The 24,120-nt window shown below is 46.2% G+C and overlaps 1 protein-coding gene across 1 annotated transcript in view; it reads right to left on the bottom strand.

Annotated features, from left to right (window-relative positions):
- The window catches only part of KMT2A (lysine methyltransferase 2A), a 39,989-nt gene extending 16,218 nt beyond the window's left edge, over window positions 1-23,771 (bottom strand). The window contains 20 exon segments of the mRNA XM_036397427.1: window positions 68-174; window positions 483-676; window positions 1,155-1,228; window positions 1,478-1,588; window positions 2,384-2,557; window positions 3,154-3,338; window positions 3,678-3,791; window positions 3,982-4,102; window positions 4,889-4,984; window positions 5,224-5,370; window positions 6,433-6,546; window positions 7,400-7,528; window positions 8,141-8,214; window positions 8,830-9,201; window positions 9,734-9,797; window positions 10,689-10,927; window positions 11,282-11,459; window positions 12,736-15,401; window positions 16,449-16,518; window positions 23,433-23,771. Coding sequence (XP_036253320.1) covers window positions 68-174; window positions 483-676; window positions 1,155-1,228; window positions 1,478-1,588; window positions 2,384-2,557; window positions 3,154-3,338; window positions 3,678-3,791; window positions 3,982-4,102; window positions 4,889-4,984; window positions 5,224-5,370; window positions 6,433-6,546; window positions 7,400-7,528; window positions 8,141-8,214; window positions 8,830-9,201; window positions 9,734-9,797; window positions 10,689-10,927; window positions 11,282-11,459; window positions 12,736-15,401; window positions 16,449-16,518; window positions 23,433-23,771 — 5,568 coding nt within the window.
- Between the last annotated feature and the right edge of the window lie 349 nt (window positions 23,772-24,120).

The following is a 24,120-nucleotide window of genomic DNA, read 5'->3' as shown; positions in this document are numbered from 1 at the left end:
GGGGACACAACAACGCACAAAACCCGTCCAGAACTCCTCCAGAAATGGGAATGGGGCAGATACTCACATTAGCACTATCATCACCATATTTCAGGCACAATGCACACTGCCGGTTGTCTTCTACATCTGGAGGTGGGTTCAGTTCAGGACTATCCTCTCTGCTTCTGTCAGAGCCTTAAGAGTTAAAAGAGAGAACAATATTGAAATTCAGGGCAGCAAAAATTTATCTGAACAGATTGTCAGTAAGTGAACACAGTAGAAGAGTTTTCAATAGCCAGCTTGGAAACCAAAGCACATGTCAGCCCGGGCACAACCTTCATTCTGGGGGGAAAAGAGGTGGGTGCAAAAGCATTCTTGGATCCAAGCTCGGCTCAGAAACATCTCATATGTTACTGCCTCTGAATGATTTCAGGTCACAGAGGTCTCCAAGACAGCTGTACTTCTGGGTTTGGGATTGGCAGTCCTGACATCAGTTCTCTTACCAGAGATGGGAGGTGTAGGAGGATGTAGAGGAGTTGGTGAATCTGGCTCTCCAGGCCCTCTGAGTTTTGGAGCTGGAATGATTTTCTTCATCAGAGGGGGCTGTTCAGTGCGGTTGTTCTCTTCACGCTCCTGCCACTGAGCATAATTATGGTCGAGCGATGGGGGCAGCACCGCATTTGGCAACATACCGCTGCTGAGATGAGCAAGGAGTCAGTGTCACACCTGGCTGCACAGAGGTTCCTACGCCCTGCCTAGCTGACATTCACCCCCCAGCAACAGCTCCATTAATCACCTACAGCCCACATATGTTCCCCACCAGTCACATTTTAAGGGTTGTGATGTGGCTGTCTGCATCTTTGAAGGGTAACAGATGCAGGAGGGCTACCCCAAATGGGGATGTGAGAAGGAGAGGGAAGGAAGGTCAGGACTGACAAGCCAACACACAGTACACCTAGTTCTAATAAAGAATTTTGCTTACTCTGCTTAAAACAAAGAAGTGTGTACAAAACACTTTGGAATGGGATTACTGCGAAACTTCTTAGGAAAAAAAAAGGAAACGAAAAAAGGAAAACCAGAAATTCCAACTCCGCAAACAGGCTCTTTCAATACGTTTTGCTTGGCCAGCTGGCAAACGGCAGGGCGTCGCAGTTGGATACAGAACAATTACTTACTTGCTTGTTACTTTATTTGGCTCCCAAAATCTGGACTTTTTTACACTGAACCATGGAAAAACACGCTCCATTTGCTAAAGGAAAAAACATCCCATTAGAAAAGTTAGACAACATATCAAAAACTTCAAAGATGTTCAGCCAAGATGTACTGTAAAAGCACAACTAGTAACATTTCATTAACATTAACAACTCTGACAATGTATTATTTTATTCCTGGAAACACCCAAGCAAGGCTAAATGTGGTGGCCCTTTAGACTCCAACATCAACAAGCAGGGGTAGGATACCAAGGAGATTTTTTCAAAGTAACTGTGGGCCAGCTCACCCGAATAAAGAAGGACTTGACCATGCTGTTGGCTTTCTTAATCTCTGGCTGCCCGCCATCGGCATTAATGGCTGCTTGAATTATCTTCACGATGTCATCACTAAAATCCAACTGTAAGAAATCCACAAAACTTCACATTAACAGGATTGTCTTTTGCACAGCTATATCACCCACTAATTTTTGAAGACAATGTTCAAGTGAACATTCAGATGACTGTAAGATTGAACCAGAGCATCAACTTAAAAGCAGAAAGGGAATTTGGCTGTGATGAAGCAAGAAGACCTCTAAATTTGTAAACGGGCTGGCACAGCTGCTACACCCACAGCCGTTCACTTCAGCTGACTGGTTTTAAATCTGCTAAACTAGCTGTCTCATGAGGATTTGGTCAAAATCTGGCACCACAACATTCGCCAAGCACTTTGCAATATACAGTGCTCCTCAAGATTACAAATTCTCTAGGAAAAAAAAAAAGAAGGAAAAGTCTGGTGTATGCAAAGAGAATTTATTTGGTCAACACTAGCATTTTTTGTAAATGACACTGGAAGAGATCACCCCTCTGCCCATGAATCCTTAGTTTCCAGTTAACCAATTGCATCAGGGCAATTTGGCCAGACCTTCAGTCAGAATTTTCATGTTCAGGATGACCTGAACACTTACTTACATAAATGTCTGACTAACAGCAAACTGGGGTCTGACCAAGTACCACTGCTGGCTACAGAGAGCCCCACAAAAGCATCAATTACTTGTGTCTGGACCAATATAAACTGGTGCCAGCCAGAACTATTTTTAGCAGCACAATAACCTGCTTCCTTGTTCCTAAAGTAAAGGCTTAAGGTGCTCAGTTATGAACACCATATATGATAAAGCAATTCAGAGCGTCTAGTAATAGAGTGGAACATGACATACCACAGAAATGTAACTTCCTTGATCCATTTTTCTTTTCACTCCTTCCAGATCCAGAGGTTGCTGCTCCTCCTGTTTACTGACTTCTGTTAGGACGGGAGGATCGGGACCCTCAGGAGAGCTTCTGGATGGGATACTCTCTTCTGTCTCAGGATTCAAATCAGGCGGTTTTGCTGCCTGTGAACACCAGCAATAAGACAGAGGGACGTTAACTATTGAAATTAGTTAACTATTGAAATTAGGACGTTAACTAAGCTATTAACTAGCTGCTCCTGATTATACCCTCCCAAGCCCATTTATTGGTCCAAAGACTCTTGCTAATGTGAAAGAAAGGAGGCCTGAATTTCTGTCCAAAATGTAGGGGCAACAAAGAAAAGCTCTTAACCAGCTTTCTGCTGAGACCTGTAAGGTGCACAGCACGACAGAACCATCAACCAAAAGGATCCAAGTCATTGCTCAGAAGTCTTATTTCTGAGTGCATATTTCAAGACAAAGATCCTGTTCTTTTGTCAGAAAAGCACCTTCATCATCACAGAGCTAAATCCTCCTATTCCTTGAAGAACTTTACCCTATTTTCCTTTCAGCTTCCAAGTTGTATCACAGATACCCACTTCTCTGTTTCCAGAGGAATCATCAAAAGAAAGAAAAAATGTAACTAAACCACAGCACATGCTGTTCCAAGTATGATGCAGACAATTCTGCAGGATGAAGCACATCAACACCTCAACAACTCAGCTGAATGCCAGAGTAACAGGGCACAGGCTCCAGCTTACCTGTCGATACCGCAGTAAGTGGCTGGTGGTTCTGGAATTCAACAGGGCTGTTAAAACCTGCTTCAAGGAAATCTGTAGCTCCTTTTCCAGTGCCAGACGCCATTCTGCAGGATGCTGCTCTGTACAGTTAATGCAGGTGTATGCCACGCTCTCGGGCAAGTTGGAGAGTATCTCATACATTTCATCTGGAGACAAAAGAAGATAGGATAACCATCTGAATTGCTTTACTGAAGGATACGGGGAAAAAATCCCTGCCCTGCACCTACTGCCTGAGACTTTTCATGTAACAAAAGCCGCTTGTACAGCTAATTAAAGGGACACTGCCTTTGAGGATCCTGTGCTTTCAGGATATCATTGGTATTAGCACTGGTTTATCTGTTGTTACTCCACAGGCATTTTTCAGGTAGGTCACAAGAGGTGAGTGTGTTAAAGTAACACTCTAATAGAAAGGTCCAAGACTTGATTGCTTTGGTCTAATCACTGCCTCATGTTCTTCAGTACTGAGGGGATGAGCATTTCCTTACCAGACAGGTTTTCACACTTGGAGTGGACCCAGCGGTCACATTTCCCACACTGCATCATCTTGCTCTCGTAGTCATCATCATCGTAGCATTTGTCACAGAGAGGACAAAAGTTTCCTGCAAACAAAAACTTATAAAAGTCTGAACTGTTACATGCACTTTCAGGCTCAACCACAGCCAGCCTGCACTGCTGCCTGGACCATGCCAAGCTCAGGTGCCTTGCCAGCCCCCTGCCCACTCACAGTGGCTGATTCGAACCCAAGCAGCTGAGGAAGCTCCTGCTGTAAAGAATCACAAGCATATGTACCTTTAGCAAAGAGTTTGGCACAATCATGACACAGGGAGAAGTCATGAGACCACTGTGCATCCCATCCTTTGCCCGGTGTTGTTGATCCACAGCTCTTGCAGCGAACACATTTGGTACATATCTGGAAAAAGAATTCATTTGGCAAGAATTACTTGCTTTTATCCAGCAGTTTCTGTGCTTTCCACACATTTCATAATTTTTATTATTTCATGAGTGCAGAGATGTTACCCAACAGAACAAGGAGTTTTAAATGCTGAAACTTTCACTGAAGAGAACTGAGCTCACTTCCTCCATGGTAAGATGGTTATAATACAACAAGAAAAAAACCTAAACTAAATCACAGTATCGTTTTTTTGTCCTCCATATTTGCACTAAAGAAAATATCACCTTTCCCTCGCCTAAAACAGACGTAATTGTGGCATTTCTTCTGATCTAAAATATACAGTCCTATTTTAACAGTTTTTAAACTCTGTACATTGTAGAAGGAAAAACGTACACAAAGTCTTAGCAAATACACTACAGGCACTTAGAACAAAAGCTTGAAAGACACAAATTAGCAAATTACTCCAAATTGTCTCTCAATACTGGTATCAACAGGTTTGTTACCAAACACTTCCATTTTAAAGACCTTCTTCCATGTTATGGGACTATGACCAAAAAACTTACTGTGATCTTATGACTTACTACAACTGAAAAAAGGGGTAATCTCTCTAACAATTCTGCTTTCTCAGAACATCTTACCAACCAGCCACCTCAGTATTTCCAAATGTACCTTCTGAGGCAATAGGCACCTTGCCTTGAAGAGATGAGGAACTGCATCAGAGCAAATCACCTGCAGAGCTCTGCTCCATGGCATTGCTATCAGTCAACAAATGAATTATCCAAAAAATAAATCAAAATCCCTTACCCAAACTTTCTTTTTCTTGGTGGGTTTTGTTGGGTAGTTTGGGCCCAGGCACTCAGGGTGATAGCTGTTTCGGCACTTGTTACACTCCAGCAACTGCTACAGGAATAAGGGAAAAAATCATTGGTACAGACACCCTGCAAAGGGATGCAAAATTCTGGACTTTTAAATTTTTTACTGGACCCCCATTCAGGTCATGAGAAGGAAGCTGCAATGGAGCAACTCAAGAGGCCTCCTCCCCAGCGCACAGAGGCTCTGCTCCTGGCACATGCTTGCTGGCCAACCTCTGGATGCAGAGGAGCCCTGGGAGCAGTGGGGATCCCAGAGTTTTGGGGTACCTTGGTGGCCTGGTGCTGTCTCCCACAGACGTGGCAGAACTTGCAGCGACGGCAGCACCAGTTCTCCAGCTGATCCTCCTGGGGCCGCTCACTCTCCTCCAGGCAGAACTTGTGGAAGGGCTCACAGCAGACCTGGCAATATACAAACTGCAAGGGGGGAGAGGCAGGTTTTAGCAAAGCAGGAACTGCTCCAAGTTCCCAAACCAGCCCGCTTGTGCTCTGAACTATTTTGAATTCTGCTTTACAACTGACAGAACAAGATTTTAGGAGGTAAACTCTGTATTTCAGGTAATCTAAATAGCAACTGGATACCTCACAGCCACCAGGAGTCTGGTACCTGTTAACTAAGTGCTTTGAGCACTGATAAAGGCCTATAGGGCTCTTCAGGATCTCCCTCCCTCACTTCCTCCCTGTACTACAAGCCAGATACACCAGAAGACACACTTGGTGCATGAAGCAGGGACATGAAGAGCAAAGAGAGTCTCTCTCCCTCCGTTCAGCCCACTTCGCCATTACAAAGCTCTTCTAGTTTCTCTGTATCCTGTACAAGAGTGGTCATATCAGAAAAACAATCATCCTCAGAGCACAGACACTGCAGGCTCACAGGGGACGTGGGAATCGTTTGTCCCCTGGAGGCCCCTGACTAAGAAGGGGATGGCTCCATGGCCCACAGGGCCTTCATGGACCTCAAGTGCATTGATGTCCACATCCAGAACTTAACCCCCTCTTCCCCTCTCCACTCATCAGAACCCAGGCCCTCCTAGAGCAATAGGACCCAGGTCAGCTGGTCTGAAGATGCCGAGAAGGCACCTAGCTAAACCTGGAAATGCATTTAACACATCTCAATCCAGCTCTTTAGGCAGCATCAGAACCTTTCCAGTTATGTTTCTGTAACAGCTTACACCTCTTAGCAGGTATGGACACACCTGGAAAAGTCAAGGCTGTCTAAAACCTGTCAGCACCATTGGGAAGTCTTTTTTATTTCAGGTTAAAAGAGAGCAAAACTCTTGCTTTATATCAGATGTGAGTTCCCAAACTGATTTTAAATACCTTGCACTTTATTATCTTGGGACAATTTCTAGCAAGGACAGATTTACCGGTATTATTTTGATTTCTTCTGGATTAAGGTCGTTATAATTTTTATTTATTTATTTTTGTAACAATACAGTGCTGCAATTAAGTCATCAACAGCAGAACACAATGCTTTACCTCCACATGTCCACTGCTGGCACAGAGAAAACACACCACCCTGGGAGTAATAGGTACCGAGGTGACGATGCCTAACCCACCCATCTCCCAAACATTCTCCACTTCACAGTCCTCCTGAAAGTACAAAAGGACACATCACCATGCAGAACAAGGCAACACAACATCACTACAAAATGCTCCCGCCACTGTTCAGTTCAGGGGCCTGTGATTAAGATGCCTCAAACTGATATAATTTCAATGTCTACCTCAGTCTACTTTACAGTGTATTCTGGGAGAGTCACACCTCGGCGCTGTTCATGCCGAGAGCACTCAGTGGCATGCTAGAGCCTTCCTTCTAGGGAAAGCAAACCTAAGGAACAGGACAAGGCTTTTCACAATTGCACAAGTATTACTAGAAGTGAAATTTCAGAAGAATTATACTTTATTAAAGCTCCATATTTGTATAAAACACTTATGAGACCCCACTATGATCTCCAGTATCAACACTTATAGATGAACTGAAAAATTATTAGGAAAATATTTTATTATTATTTCAACACTGTTCAAAAATGTACATGAATTATCATTTTAAAACCCCAGATATACCCCAAACGTTGTGAATTACAAGTTACTAACATTTTCCCCAAATCTTGTTGGCTCAAGTTGTGGTAAGGTTTTAAAGTTCCATCTTAATGGAATCATTCTTCATAAACCTCAAATTCTTGCTCATCCTCCCACATTGACAGTTAAGGTTTTAAAGCTTTAAGTGTCTCTTCATCCAGTACTCTAATTATAAGAAAAAAAAAGGCATAACAAGCTTTTAAAAATCAACCAAGTGACTTGTCATGAGGCTCCTATTTTGGTGGTTCCCTTCGAAAGGTACCAGACACACAAACTCAGCAGTTATTGCCAGCACTTTCAGGGGACTCTAGTTCCAGTGTCTGAAAGCCAGCGGACATTCAAATACTTAAAACATTTTGTCCTCTACCTTGAAATCCACTCGGATTCTGTGGACTCCATCTGTAGGTGGCTTTTGCTTGGAACTGCTGCCGTTAGTCAGAGTGCTGAGCAAGTTCAGTGTGCTGCTCTCTGGCTTGCTTAGAGGAGGGGGCTTTTCCTGGTCAAGCAAAGGAGCCTGCATTAATCCCAACTCTGGACGTTAGAACTCAATCAGCAGTTACATCCAATACCATAAATAATTTACAGACAAACCCCCAAACCAGCACAAAATTAGCAAGTATTACAAAGCTGCAGGGAAATGACCATTCTACAAACCATTCCCTAAGAGCATTCCATATGCAAGTTCACTCCTAATTCCATGTGCTTTACCATCACATTGTTCTTTCATCAAAGCATGGGTTGGTGTTTGGATGCAGTGGGGCAACTCTGGGTATAAACAGGCTCTACTCACTTCTCCTCAGGTTTACTTAGGACAATTCTTTTTTTCCATGACTGAGCTATTTCTGAGACTAAAGTGGTTGCATTTTTTAGGGAAAAGCTAGCCTCCACCCTCCAACACACAAATCTTAGATACCAAAGTAACATCTAAACTGAATCTTAGGCATAGGCCATGGTTTTTGCTATCCACATACTGCCACAAGGGAAAGCCTAACATCTTTAAGAACCAAATAAAAAAAATCTGCAAAGGCTTAAGCAATATGGTTCTACTTTCCAGACAGAAGTTCCAGGTGCTTGAGATTTTACTGACTGTATAAAAAACAGTATTCACCTTTTCTTTTGGTTTCTGTTTCACAGGGAAAGTTGGACGGGGAGCAATTTTTTTCTGTTTGCTTTGTTCTGTGCCTAGGAAGGGGGGGAAAAATTATGAGTATTTCAAGTAACTAACAGCCACCTGTAGAGAAGAAAAGGGAAAAAAATCAGCTGGGTAATGTGCGATGAGTTTTAGACTAGAACTTTTCCACCCTCTTCTGTGGCTGCACCTCCCCAGCTATGAGCAGTTTCTTTGAGGCAAGACTAGAAGAAGAGTTTGCTCTGCACACAATCTGGAGCATTGTGAGTGCAAAGCCACAGAAATCCCAGAGCTGCCTGGCTGGTGACTGTTCACACTGCTCTGCACTACATACAATAGTGGACTATACTTTTGTATAAAAGATTACATCCTCCTGGTTTCACATTCAGAATGGGAAGTTGACAGACTTAACAATTCTGGAAATACACTTCAAGACTGCCACGACTATACAACTCAAGAGTCCCAACCAGGATAGCCATCTTTCTCCCTGCCCTAACATACACTGTGACTCAAGAAAAAGGAAGCCAGTTCTAAGCAAAATTTCCAAAATAATCTGCTGAGATTTCAACACACCATAAAGCATTCATCGGGTTTAAAATGCACCAGCTTTTAGCAGTATTGTTACTTAACATGACTCAAACGTATTGAGGATAAATAGTCCCATTTACCTATTTCTGGCTGGGGAGTCTGCTTTTTCTTGGGCTCAGAAGTGCTAGGTTTAGGTGCTTCTTTTTTCAAAGGTCCTGAGCTTGGTGGCTGAGGAGGAGGGAGCTGGACTGGCTGGGACATCTGCTTGCCAGTCTTTCTGGTACCAGACACAGGGACCTGTTTGGGCTCTGACACAGGAACGGAGGAATTCCCATCCTCATGCTTTTCCTCAACAGGCTTACGGGCAGGCTCACTGCTCTTCTTCCCAGAATTGTCTTCTCTTGGTACAACAGCCTGAGGAGTTTGTTTCTGTCCAGAGTCCAACTGGTTTTTTCCAGAATGGCTTTCTTTCTTCTCATTTGTCTTGGATTTCTTCTCTTTCTTTTTTGCAGCTAAGAAAAAGAAGCACAGATAAAGCAACACAAAAAAAAAAAAATAGTGTGACTTCAAATGATTTGCTGCTCTCTTGAAACAAGGATACAGACACTTTGATTCAGAACTTTGTCATTCTGTCATGCCAAAGAAAAAACTGTACTCAAAAAATAAACTTGGTTTGTACTTCAGTCTATGTTCTCTTGCACTTAGGGCCCCTATTTTGCAACAGCAATAAGCAACACCCTCCTGCAGTAACACAGATTCAGAGCAGAGAGCAGGCTTTGTGAGGAAGGAAAAGGAAGCAAAAGGAAGGAAACAAACCAGTCCAGTCAGCACCCGGCCAGTGCTGAAAGACACTGGCATGTGCAATGTCTGTCAGTACTCACATCTCTCCTGCCCCTTGCACCTGCCACCAACAGTGCAGGCAGGCTGGCTCCCAGCAGAATAATGTTTATAAGCTCAGTGTAGCTAAAACAGCACAGAGAGCAAAATCTCTGAAAAGAGCAACTTCTGTCTTGTCCTATACTCAAGGCAAGTCTTTTAGCCTACCTTTAGCTTGCTTCTGGAGATAAGCTTTTGAAGGCATCCACTGTAGATTCTGACATTTCCTCATCTAAAAAGAAAGAACATGTCATGAAATCAGAAGAAAGATGCAGACATCAAGAGGGCAGTCTGTAAATACTCAACATCAAAAACTGAAAAGAACATTATCAATACATACACTACTTTTGTTCAGACAAAACCAAGTACTCTTAGCATGGGACTGGGTTAGGGGACCAAGATTTTTGCTAACTGTATTTAATTTTATTCCCTATTTGTCTTATTCTTGGCATAAAATGTCTTCTGTAGACTGGGCCAGGCTTTGTTTCTGCCTCCATTCCTGTAGCAGGGCCCATGGCTCTGAAACCCAGCCCAAAGCCTGGGCAAAGCTGCTGAGAGCAAGACTCCTTCCAGTCTGCAGAGTGTTCTCACACAGCAATTCTCACAGCAAGAAGAAATCATGGAGGAGTGGTATTTCTTAATGATATCCAGACACACCTGTGATCCATGGTTAGGATCCAGAGACCCTAACCCTTTGATATACAAAGTGTACATAAGCTAAATAAAAATCAGCTTGAAAACACAAGCTCTTCATGAATGCAGTCTAGGAGAGTAAGTGATAAATATTTATGTGCATATTGCCTTCCTTGTAAAATCCTGTACTGCCTAACAAAAGCCACAGATCTTACACCGAGCAATCCTCAATACTCTGCCACTCCCATCAAACTGAGGAGAATAAACTAGAATTGAACTCCAGAGAAAGAGCTCATAACTACTGCACCTTGAATTGTGGTCTTGACTCTCAAACTGTTTACAGTGCCTTCCTTTGATCAAGCTTCAGACCAGGTCAAGCTCAGTCCAAGCCCATGACACAGTGCAAATCTGCTGTTCCTGGCCCAGACCGCGGGTACACTTATCCCACCCACTCAGAGCAGGGATTAGCTCAACAGCTTCTCAGACACACTTACTTGCAGCACTGCTTCTTTATATTGCGCCCACCAAACTTGGGTTTGTCTAGACAGTTAGTGCAGACCCCACAGTCCTCTGGAACCTGGCAGCCTGAACACTGCCCACAGCGCCTGGAGCGCCGGCCCTTCTTCACTGGAGGCTCTTGCTGGGCCTTGTTTCTGGTGACCGGCTTAATGGGCTTGATGGGTGGAGCAACAGGTTCAGCCTCTTCTGAGCCAGCTATCGATGACTTATCTACCAAAAGAACATTTCTAATGTGAATTTTCTGATGTCAAAGAATAATTCAGGAGTGTCTAATTTAGCCCATGAAGCCCAAGTTCATCTGCAGAGCCACATGAGATTGTGTGCATACACACGTATATGCACACACGCCCCTTGGCAGAACACAGGTTTGGTGCAAAACGCACATATTTAACACAATTCCCAATAGCTTAAAGGATTAACCCTGTTTGAGTGGCACTGTAATAGAGAGCCCAGAGCTCTTTAACGTACTTTCCCTTGTTAATCACTTGAAGTCCTCATTTAAAGCAGTCACCAGAAGCTGACTTTGTATGGGCCCGCAGATGAAAACCAGAAACCCTAACTCACCATCATTCCCCATGGAAGACAGTATCTTCTCCCGCTCTTCCCATGGTAAGGCACTCAGAGTGGGCATGTCATCAGGAAACACCGCTCGCTTGCGGCCCAGCGCGACAGCTGCTCTCCTGCAAACGTGTTTGATCCGTGGTCCTCGGACTGACGTTTCTGATGAATCACTCTCTTGCCCCTAGATTTCAGAACACGAGAGCAGACAGTATTCCTAAGAAAGTTACCAAAATGAGACTGAGAAACATGCCACAGAGAGTTCTAAGCAAATTATATCTTAGCTTGCAGATTGTAAAAATCAGGATAAAAACAGACTTGGCCTTCTAAACCTCAGTTATCCAAGAAAGGATAAATGCAAGAGAACAAGAGTTTTGACTCAACTGGAATTACAAGGTAAGTCTCCATCCACTACCGGAAAGCCAACTTGCTCATGAAGCCACATTATCAAGGCACTGACATTAAAAAAAATCAGAGTCCACTGGAATTGGAGCAGCATTTGGTGCTGACTGATCCAACAGAAGCCAATAGTAGATGAGGCTGCTTAAGAACTTTGCAGCTGCTGATGTTTCAGATAAGGGGTTTGGGTTTACTGAGAATCTAAACAAATTGAGCATTTTAGTGCAATTTTCCATGTCTTGGTAAGATTCTGGAATATCTCCCACTGAAATAACTATCCCCAAATAAGCAACTGTGAGAATCTGGGCTTCTGCTACACCAGGCCAGTCACACAGATGCATGGGCATCTTCATTCAGAAACAAACAGCTGGAGGCTTCTCTATTTGAAATACGTACTAGCCATTTTCAACACTAATGCTGTTACAAAAAGTCAAAGTTTAAATAAAAAGTATTCCCTGAAAATATATCTCGCCGCCCTTTCTGGCAGGTAAAGAGGACTGCAGAAAAGGGTGGTTTTGGGGTGGGGAAGAGGGAAAAGGGCAAAGTGGTAGGAAGTGGTTCCCCAAATCAGATGAAAAGTTCCAATGGATCTTCCTCCCTCCTACAAGTGAGAGATCACTGCATAAAGCTAAAAACCAGAAAGATCAAGAAACAACTTTCTTTCAGAAGCCAACTTTATACTTGAGGAGGGCCCCCAAGAAACCTTGAGGCCAAGACAGACACTGCATTTTGCTGGAACTGCACTTTTCAGAGTGAGTACTGCTCTAGATGATGGCTTTACTTATATTTGTTCAGAGAAACCCAGTAAGCAGCTATGCTGTACTGGTCTCCAAAATGCATGCAGCTCCCCTCTGAGCTGACTATGCAGCAGCTCCCTCTTCCCCTCAGCTTCTGCCCAGGGCTTCTCGGTTTTGGGTCGTTTGCCATCTGTTGCACTAACAGCTGCTTAGCTTGGCACATTAATTCTTCACGCTCAGTATACAAAAGCTATTCGTGACTTTCAGGACAAGTTCAAAGTAAGATGCACTCTAGCAAAAAATCCAACTTGGAAAAAGGAGTACCTGTGCTTTTGGCTGATCTGCTTGTTTGAGGGACTTGCTCTTTTCAATCTTGTACAGCTGGGCCTTTGCCTTTTTCAGAAGACTAGCTACCCTCTTGTCAGTCATTGGCAGCTTGTCTGCTTGAGCCAACATAGAACTGATGGAGGAAGCAGAATGTTTAACAGTGCTTGATGAAGGAGCAGAAAGACGGAGAGCTTTTTCCTTCTCCAAAGATGGCACAGTGGGGCTGAGATCCAGGTCTGATTTGTCCAGCCCCCCTCTACCTTTCTTGGATGTTTTGGTTTTGACAGCTGTTGTATCTACCAGAGCAGCAGTGGAAACCTCTCCCGTGGGATCTGCTGCTGTAGACTTCTTCCGCCCGGCAGTTTTTTTGGCAGACGATGATGCTGCAGCGTCTTCGCTGGCTTTTTCTTTGGGCATTTTACCTACAGGAAACAAAGCAGTGCTGTTCTGTACTTCTGACCCTTTTCTCCTTTTCTCTTTCTTTGACTCCCGTTTGTTCTCCTTTTCTCTCTCTCTGTCTTTCTCTCTGCTTTTGTCCTTCTCCAGGGCTTTGTCAGCATCTTTATCTTTGGAGAGCTCTTCTGCTGCCCTGTCCTTGCTTTTACCTCTCTCTGTCTGGGGACTTGATGTGAACCAGGGGAAGAGAGGAGTAGGGCTACCAGATGAGAAAGGATCTGCTGGAGCATTCGTCTGCTTCCTTGGTCTCTGGCTTCTTTCTGCTGATTCCCCAGACTGTGATAGGGAATGGGAGGGAAAAGTAAAAGTTGAATTTAAGGCACTAGTGGCAAGAGAACTAACTGAAATACTAGTTAAAGAGGAAGAGACAGAAGACTGTGGAGTGAGAGTTGTCAGGTCAGAGGTACTAAGCCTTCCGCTCCTCGTCCTCATGGAGTGTGAAGGAGATCTGGGTTCAGATCGGATGGGGCTGAACGCTTTCCTCTTGCGCCGCCGAGAGGACGTGCCTGTGGCAGAGGTGCCTGTGGTGGCGCGGCCAACTGACGAGGGCAAGGTCACAGACTCGAAGATGCGAGAGTGGGCCTCACTTGGTGTGAATCGTGGTGCTCGCAGCAGAGGACTTCTCTTGTGCATATCAAACCTGGCTCCAGAGTGAAGTGAAAAGAGCCGCGTGGGAGCTGTCGCACCTGGTGTTGAGAAGCCAGAGGCAAAGCCAACGTCCTCCGGTGTTAGCGGCGGGGGTCTGAAGTTATCAAATATCGGTTTGCGAATAAGACCCTCTTTGGCATATTTTGCTGATGAGAAGTACTGTGGCTCTGACCTGGAATGTTTCAGGGAGGTCCACCTAAATGTCGGCTCTCGCAGAATTGACTTTCGTTTCTCTTGCATCGGTGCAGCAGAAGCAGGAAGAAAGGGTGAGGCTAACGGTATGGTTGGAGGCATAAGCCAAGGGGTATGGTCTGAGATGCTTGAAGCAGGCTGCAGTGGTGGGGGGGGAGTGAGCAAAGGGGGAGGAGGAGAGGAGGAGGACTGCTGCTGTGGCATGCTTGGTAAGGCTGACAGCTTTTTTGCAGTCCTCTGGCCAAAACTTCTTTCTGTTATCGAAAACCTCCTATTTCTCCTATCACCATTATCATTTTCAGGGGACTGAGAAACAGGCAGGGGAGTGTGAACTTCTGGAGTATTGCTTCGCTCCTCAGAAAGCATCTGAATCTCCTCAGAAGCCTGGGAGTCTGTAGATGTATCCACGCTGGGGCTGCTGGACCGTGAGGAATCTGAAGACATCTGAGATGAATGTTGAGAAGCGGCGCTGGACTTTTCACTGGAGCCACAAGATGTAGTGCTGAACCTGCTGTTTGGTGTGGATTCTAGTCTGGATATTTTAATAGGAGGATCGTAGTCTTCATCCTCAATAAACCGTTTGGGTGTTTTGATAATCCGTGATGAGATTGCACTCACAACCGGCATGATGAACTGTCGAATATTTTTGAGCTGTGTTCTCCCCATCCTGCCCTGCAGTTTGGCTGCTTCTTTCTCAATCTTTTTTTGTGCTCCCTTTTTAGCCCTCTGCAAGAGTTGCTTAGCAATCGCAGCATCCGTCCTTTTGGTGGAAGGTATAATCCTGACAGGCTTAATCCTGCGTGGACTCTGTCTGACAGCAGCCTTCTCCTCCTTTGTGAGAGGCGGTGTGCCATCCTTTTCTTTGCGAATCCTCTGGGGCTTCTCCAGCTGTGAGTTTATGACCAAAGTTGAGGAAGTCTTTAAACGTTCAGAGGACGGTGGCCTGCCTCTTCTGCGCACGATCTGAACGCTCTTCCTCCCAATCTGAAGTTTTGCCCCAGGCTTAAATTTAGATTTCAGTGGGGAAAGCTTACTAGTTCTTAATTTCTTGATTTTAGTTGCTTGCTGAAATGTAGTGGATGGTGATCTTTTGATTTTTTTCAGACTCTCTTTTTCTTCTTTGCTGCCCTTCTGAATGTCCGATGTGTCCTTCTCCTGTGACAATTTGAACTTCACACTTGTAAGTGCTGGAGGTCTTCCTCGTCTTTTTTCCCCACTCTTCGACTCCTTCTTCTTTACTTTCTCCATGGATGTGGTTTCAGACTTGCTTGAAGGGGAACACACTGATGAAGAGTCTGACAGTACAGCTGAACTTCGGTCAGAACTGCTCCGGGGCCTCCCGCGAGGTTTCCGTGGACTAGATTTAACTGAGAGGGAAACAGAGAATGCAGGGAACATATTAAATTTCTCCAAGTGTGGGATGAGCATTACCCAGGTCAAACAAGTATTTACTCAGTATCATTCATGCTGCCCATACGTTGCCAAAACATTTCAGAAAATCAACAAATAAAAATAGTTTTGGCACTACATGTATAGAATACCTTCCCAACAAATGTCTTTTCCCACATAAAATACCACACAGATAACTTGTTTAAAAATGCAAGCTAGTCTTTTCCCAACAATTACATATTGCACAAGCCCAGCACCAACTTCATGCTGGGAGGGAGCAATAATTCTCAAGGGCACATGGTACCTTTTAAACACATGAATTTTTATATATTTTTTTAAAGCAGCTCACAGCCAGTTGAAAGAAAAAAAATTCTTCCTTTCGAGTGCCATCCACCTGCACTGCTAAGGGAGAGGTCGAGAGAGCAAAAACAACCTACACAAGGCTGATACAAGACAATTTACTAAAAACTGGTTTTAGCTTTGAGACATAGTTAATACTCAGCACTGACTTGGAGCCATCAAGCACAAGACTTGATTACCCACCTTGACCAATGCATTTCACTGCACTCTCACCAAGTCCAGATATTTCAGTTCTGGATCTTCCCTTGCACTAGCAAGGCACTCCACCACAGTTTGCTGTTGAAGCCAAGCTGAGCAGATGATTATGGTGGAAGAGCAGAGCGCTCTGGTGAGAGCATTTATCGACAACACAGGCAGAAAGGAGTCTACTGAAAGATACTAAAATAGTCAAACCAGTTCAGACCCTTACTTTTTAAATAGCTGCCTCTCCAGAACACTGACATGAGGTTTCAAATACTGGTTTCATCAGTATAACTCTTTTACTCAAACTTTCCCTGCTCCTTTACAGATCAGACATAGAGAATCCAAAACTAACTGCATTGAATCTAAAGACTGGTGTGACATTTATGCTGGATGAGATTTGATGGAACAAACAGGAGAGGCACAGCAAAATCATCACAAAAGAAAACAGAAAGCCAACACCCAATCCTGCAACTTGAACTTACCTGTGGGGGACCTGGTGGGACTTCGTACTTTGACTTCTTCATCTGAACCAAAACCTAAAAACTGTTCATCCTGCAATGAGAGAGCAGATGGAAGTTTGAGGACATGGATATTAATGTTGAAATGAACTCCACTGTGAATGAAGCACAAGAGGATTCTCCTTACCCAAAAAAGATACTGGCATTTGCTCTTTTAACAAAGAATTGCTAAAAAAGAAATACAACTTGCAGCAGAGATGACAAGAAATCCAGAAAAAGCAATGATAAAGTAACATAAAATAAGTTAAATTATGCCAGAAGACACTTGTTCTGCCTGAGACACCTTGCATCACAGAGCACCCCTGAAGGCCATTCCCAGAAAGGGAGAAACTAAACTTCAGTCCTGCAGCACTGCCAGCAGAGCAGGAGCAGTGGGAGTGCCCAGCACTGCTCCCATGCGGATCAGCAACACGCCTGCCTCCGCTCCAGAGCACGTGGGTACAGCAGGATGTAAACATCGCTGGGTGCTGCAGCACCACCTGCCTGGGCGTGGGCAGGGAAGGGGTCCCCAGCCCTGACACAGGGAGAAGCTGTCAGCAGAGACAGATGTGGCCTGAAACCCAGAGAAGGCACTGAGAAATAACAAATACCTAAGAACAGTCAGGTTTAGAAACACTGAGGGATCAGCTGCTCACCCTGTGCGATTTCCTGACTTGCACTGGCCTCCAAGTTCCTGTGGCTGCTACAGATCTTTTCTTCATTTTGTTATTTGGGTCCTAAAGTCATCATTATTATTTTATCTCTGTCTACTAAATCAGTATTTGCCATATATTTGACAATCTCCTGTCAATCCATGATTACAATTTGCATTATTTTCAAACTGAGCTCTGTTATCTTACTTTGCCAATGTAAGATAAAGTAATGTTTCCAACATTAATACTGGCTAAATAAAATGTAATGTTTCTAACATTAATACTGGCTTTGGCCCAATAGCCTGGAAATGATAATTTTTTCCATTTCTTACCAACCAGTCACCAGAAGCATCTACAGCAAAAAGGCTCCTTCCACAAAACAATCACTTCCGCTTTATTTACAACCACAAGTAGTATGACCAATATGTTACTTGTGCTTGTGTGTTCAGTGGCATTCCTGAGTGTATTGGTCACCTCAGAATGGTCCCTATCACTACCTGAGAAGGCAACCCTGTGACCTGTCAGAGATGATGAAGAAAGCCACTAAGTATCACTCAGCACTTGCCAGGCTAAACAGTTCAGTTGGCCATCACATGCCAAAATGCAGCTTTGAGGCAAACTAGGCAGGAACAGCCTCCCTCCGGTTTTTCAGAAATGTCATGACAGATGGAGAGTGATTAAAAACCATGAAGATTTTGAACATGGCCTCATTTACCTGAAAAAGAATAATGTAATGCAAAAAAGGCCACTCAGGATTATAAATTAAAGGATGAGGGAAGGCTTGCCTCGTGCCAGACACGAAGACTAACCAAGCAGGCATGGGATGATCTCTCTGTGGGTAGCACATACATTTCCCATTCAAACATTACACTATCCCAACTGGGTTCAACTTCAGAGTTGTGCACAGATAAAGAATGGCTTTTCCTGAAGTAACCCAGCTACTGAAGAACAGAGAAGTTGCAAGCAAATGTCTGTCACAATGCTCTTGAGCAATATTACTTTTCAAAGAATTTCCAGTTAAAGATCTCACAGGAAAATCCACCTTCAAAGGAGAAACTATCCTGCAGGCACTAACTGATGTTCTGATCTCTGTCTGAGGAATAACAGTGTAAACCATACCACTATGGATCTGTGAAGTTGCATGGGGCTCTAGACCAGCAGTGCAGCTGCTCCAATCATCACCTGAAAAAGTTCATTTTACAATAGAGTCACCTGACCAATGCTGTCCTTCCCATTCCCCATCCTGGGTTTGGCCCAAGTTAGACAGCACCTCACTTTCTTGGAAAGGGATAAGCTATTTTTAGAAGCTCATTCAGATGCCTGCTTAGTGACTGCAGCACAACATCTACCAGACTCCTCTGCTTTCAGCAGAGTAAACACCCTTGGAGGTTGGCAGGTAGTAACCCTGAGACAAACACCGGGTGTTGGAGCAGAGCAGAGTCTACTGGGAGTTCAGGGAGATGCTTCCCAAGCCACTACTTGTTGTGCAACTTCAATAATAAACAGCTGAGCACTTGGAGTGATCGTTATGCACCAAGTCACATGAGGGGACATTTGTCCTTCCATTGTTTCATTCAGCTAAAGCTTTGACCAAGAGTGTTGCACAGACTTTGCTGGGGCTTTACCTGGGAGCAGCACCGACCTACAGAGAACATCTTGAGATCCCACAGCTGCTCTTGGCCTGGTCACCTCCACATGACAACCCCCAAACTGCACTGCTGCAGGCATCACCCATGGCAACACAATGGTGATTAGGGCTGCAGCTTCCAGAGAACAGTTTTTTTTTAATTAGAAAGAATATATTGCTCTTTATGGGGCTGAGGCTCAGGGTGGGTCTATCTCAAGTGGGTTACTGAGAATACAGATCTGTTTTGCCAGAGTCCTGGTTCCAACCTGGATGAGAAATTCTGATTTATGCTTTCCAATCTGAATACAGAGGAATGCTTATTATAACACCTGAAACACTCTCATTCTGGTCACAACAAGCTCTCAATAATACCACTTCCAAGGAAGAAAGTTAGTCAAACCACTACCTACAAAGATCAAGCTTTCAGATGGTGAGAGAAAAGCTCCACAATTGCAATATGGATGCATTAAAAAAAATCTTTTGTGGTGGTAAACTCATCTTTCTTTCCTAAACATATATTCCTAAAGTCAAACTATGCTCTGTAGCTCAGCTTGGGGGGAACAGCTAACCCTGCTCTGGGAATTTTGTGGCATCCCTGAGAAGTGATGAACCACTAACTTGAGGAGTTACCTGTTTCCTGCAACATGGTGCTGTGAAACCTGCAGTTCAGCACCCAGGTGCCAATACAGAAGTGCGTGGTCAAGCACTGTTGCAAGTCTGTCCCAGGAGCTTTCCAGCTGAAGGAAGCACAATGTCCAAAAGCCCCTGGAACAAACTCATCAGTGCACAGCTGCTGTTCTGAAATTGCCTTACCTGCCCACTGCTCGTGCCAGTGGGACGAGCCACATCACCAAATTTGGGAAATTTGAAAAGTTTCCCAAATTCCTAACAAACTTCCCAAAACTGCTCCTCTGAGGGTTTGGAGCACTGAACAAAGCTGACCAAATCACAGAAACAGAAACATTTATTTTCACGCATCTGACAAAGCAGCACCCGAATGTTCAGGAAGGGAAAGTGCACGAAGGAGCCTCCATCTCTTGGGCCATGACCTGCATCATCCTCACTCACCATGTGTCTCTTGTCAGACATCAATACCTACAGCAGTCCCCTCCCCGTGCATGTGCAGTGACCACCTTACCCGTGGCAGGAACGGCTCGACACCTCCAAATCACACATTAAACACTCAAGCAGTCTGGAGAGACCATTCAACCTAACACTACCTGAGGAAATTTTGAGGCAAACAGAAGAAATTATCTGTACTTCCAGCTCAGGCATGACCCTGGCAGCAGTATGGAAGCTAATCCTTACCCCCAGAACATGGATCTGGTACCATTTCCAAACATTCCAGGCATCGGCAAACATCCACAACTCCAACAGTCACCTCATAAAACATTATGCCCCAGGTATAATCATGGAAGTGCTACCAGGGACACCACCATCACCACCACATCCAACTGCCAAACTTGAGCTTCTGCAACTTTCAGCCAATACAGATTTATGGAGGTAACTGTCAGCACGCATCCAGTGCATTCTCAACTTTTAGATCCCAAAGCTTCAATCCCCTTCATAGATGGGCAGGAAGCTCTAAACTGACAGGCAGAGCAGATATTTAACAACTACTTTTATGCTTCTTTTATACCAAATATTGACATAATGAACCAAGAAAATGCAATCATATTTTTCTTGTTCCTACAGTGCCACTCACACCAAGCTGAAAGGTTAGTACACAGTACAAATGCTACTGTTCAACCAGTTACAGCTTCACTGTGCAAAAAGTCCCCCAGCAATTCTTCTGGTGTTAAAATTAAGTATCAGAATGTGGCTCCTTTAATGTGAGATGGTTTCGAGATAACTCAGTGCAAGACTGAGCTGCAGCAGAAGACAAGGCTTTGTACAAAGTGACCTGAATCTGAGGAGAATGCCCTGACACCCCAGAATTCAGGTATTTTTTAAATGAGAAACGCAGTTTGCTATGTACTACAAAACTGTCAAGGAGACAAGGAAAAGACTAAGTCAAATACTTGTTCTAGACAACATTATTCCTGCATCTAACTTTGTGGTAATACCCAATTTCAACAGGTATCTACACAAGTGCAGACAAGAATGAGGTAGAAAAAAAATAAGCACGCGGAGCAGAAGTTGTAAATAAAAAGGTAACACAACTTCTTCCTCTGATTGCCACTGGCTCCTCAAAACAAGTGCTCAGGGTTTATTCCTGATAAGGAATAATGGCAACTCAGTTGAATACTGTACCTGGCTTGGCTCAGGAAGGACCCTCAACCTTGTGGAAAAGGACAGCAAGAGCACCAGGCAGTGACTGAGAGGCCATGGTGAGCCCTAATATGGAGGGGTCTTCTGGAAGCCCCCTTCTAGAAGAGCACCTCCCCCAGAGCAGCCACCCCACGGGTACCAGAAACTGCACTGCTCCTGCACTGCACACAGCTGCCTCTCCTCTGGAGAGACCACAGGCAGCATCCATGTGCCAGAGCCTTTTCACAGCCCTCACCCCTCCACAGAGAATTTGTACTGCAGGACAGAAAAAGGCAGCCTCTGAGGACTGTAATCTTCACTAGGACTAAGACAAGTGCACAAGTCACCAGCCAGGAGAACTATGTCCTTTGAGGCAAAAATGTTGTGTTTCTTGAGCATCACCAAAGGAAAGGAACCAAGCGGGTGAGTTAACTCAACCTGAATGTTTGTGAGGATCTCCTCTGAGTATGCCCAAGAGTACCAGCAAGCTGTAAATCCAGAGAGAGGGGAAACACCTGGGGTCTGCCCCTGCCTGGCTCATGAGTGGACAGACAAAACTGCGCTACAAACATCAAGCCACAAATCAGTGTTTATCACTACTTTCTACTGTATACAATGCTATTAGAGAAAAGCTATTAGCAGCTAAGTAAAAAAGTGATGTAATAAGTAGAATTCTTAAAATCCAGGAGACCCTGTGTTAATCAGCTGCCACACCTACAATGCATTCAAGCTATTTTTACTTTAAAGCAAAAATACCCTAAAGGCTAAACTCAAAAAGATGTCTCAAAGATGTTTTAGGGCTTTTTTGAGATGCAAAAATATACTTGAAGACAACTGGAATTAAACAAACCACAGCCCAATGTCATCTTAGAAAAAAAAAAATAAAGAAAAGGAAAAGAAACAAAGCAACTTGCCTCCCCCAACATGAAAAACCTCCTGGGTTATTAACTCTGTTGTCAGCTTGGTTAGCCAGATCTCAAGTCATTTCTCTCCCTGAACTAGCACTGGTGAGATATTAACTGCTTCCCAGGGCACTCCATGAATTCCATCAAGCCATGTCTACTGCAAACAACAAAAAAGAGAAGTATCTCAAAGTGCAGCCCCTGAGATGATGGTGTTAATGAGAGCAGTGCAACTCACACCCCAAAGTCTGCACAGGTGAGGGCAGGAGCGTCCCCACGCTCAGCTCTGCTCCTGCAAACACAACCCAGCTGCTCCAGCATCGCAGCCCGCGGGAACTGCCACTCTACAGGCAAGGAACTCCTCCAGCTCAGCCATGAGCCAAGAGCTCCACTTTATGGCACCCAACAGAAAATGCCAAAACCAGGCCAGAAAGACACAAGAAAACTGTATTTTCATGTATGTTTTAATGAACTCTGCTACGGCCAGTCATGGGAAAGGAAACCAACTGGTCTTTATACAGACAAAATACAAAGATACATTCACCTACCCTACAGCTGACAACCTGCCTGGAGGAGACAGAGCTGGCCGTTCAAAAATCTGTAATAAATCCCTCCTGGTACAAAAGACCTGGGGAATTCTCTTGCCGGCGCAAGGATGCCGCTAAGGAGTGATGCAAAACAACTGGGGGAAAGCAACGCTGCAGCTCGTAGTAACACACCCCCATCATGTCTTCCCTGTTCTGTCAATAGGTGGGTTGTTGTCGCACGCCCACTCCGGCTGCCTTAGAAAGGCTTAAAAAAAAATGAAGGGAGGAAGAACAGCAACTCAAAAAAAAGAAAAAAAAAAAAGAAGAAAAAAAGGAGCACCAGCTCTCTTAGTACCGGGGAACGGCCTCTCGCAACGGGCCCGCCGCCCCAAGCTCCGCCCGGGGCATCCTCAGCGGCGAAAGGGAGGAAGAGGAGGACGACGAGGAGGAGGAGGAGAAGAAGAAGGGGGAGGGCCGGTGCGCGACACCCACCGCCGGGCCCGCAGGAGGGGCCGGCAGCCCAGCCCCCTCGAGCCCCCGCGCCCGGGGAAGGACGCGTCGCCCCGCCGAGCATCCTCGGCACCGGGCGCACCGGGAGGCCCCCGGCTCATCCATCCTACCTCGCTCCCGGCAGCGGGCTGTGCGCACCGCATCCCGCCCCGCCGCGGGCGCGGGAGCGGCGGGAACCGGATAATGGAGGCGGCGGCAGGGAGGACGCACCGGCGGCAAGTCGCGTGCGCGGGGAGGGACCGCGAGGGCGGCCGGACACGGACCGGCACCGGGTCCCGCCCGCCGGGTCCCGCCACCCCCCCCCCACGGCCCCCCCCGCCGGGCGCGCCCTTTGTGCGGGGCGCGGGAGGTGTGTCCGGCGACGGGCGGGCTGTGCGGCCAGGGCTGGGTGGGTGCGCCCGGGTGTGTTCGGGCCGCCGCCGCCGGGGCGTCGAGGATGCTGCGCCCGGGACCCGCCCGCCCGCCGCGCCCCCCCGCCCCCGCCCCGCCGCCCCTCTCACCTCTCCGCTGCCCGCCTCGGTGCCGCAGGCCGCTCGGAACCGCCGCAGGTTGATGCCGATGGTGGCCGAGACCTGGAGCGCCGCGTCGAAGCCGGGACCGGCCGCGGCCGCGGGGCCGCCGGGGCCCGGCGCTGCCCCGCCTCCGCCGCTTCCCGCCGCCCCGCCGGAGCACGGGCCGCCGCGCTCGCCCTCGCCCGCCGTCGCCGGCGCCGCCGCAGGTTCGGCGGGCCGCAGGCTATGCACGGCCGGCACCCGTAGGCGGGACCCCCCCGGGCCCCGGCGGCCCCAGCCGCCGCTGCCGGGCCGGGCGGGGAAGCGCCACCGACCGCTGTGCGCCATCTTTACTGAGAGGCGACGAGCCAGAGAGCGGGGCCGGGCCGCACCCCGCGCCCTGCATAGCGCTTCGCCGGCCCGTGGAGGCGCTGCATAACAACGGGTGCCATGCAGGTTGTGGGGCTCCGCCATCCCGCCGCCCCGGCACATGAATAAGCCATGCTCGATCAGTGCTAGCTCGGGATAACGCTGGGCGATATGCAGAGCCCCAGGCCTGAGCCCCAGTGCAGCCCCCCGCCCTGGATAGCGCAGCCTCGGGCCGCCGCGGCCCCTCATAGCTCGCAGCGCCATACAGGCGCAGGGCTGCTGGCGAGCCGGCCCCGGAACCTGCCTGCCGCATACACGGGCCGCTGGC

Source organism: Molothrus ater, chromosome 22, assembly GCF_012460135.2.
Source record: "Molothrus ater isolate BHLD 08-10-18 breed brown headed cowbird chromosome 22, BPBGC_Mater_1.1, whole genome shotgun sequence".
Classification (NCBI taxonomy): Eukaryota; Metazoa; Chordata; class Aves; order Passeriformes; family Icteridae; genus Molothrus; species Molothrus ater.
This window is presented reverse-complemented; position numbering and strand designations above follow the sequence as displayed.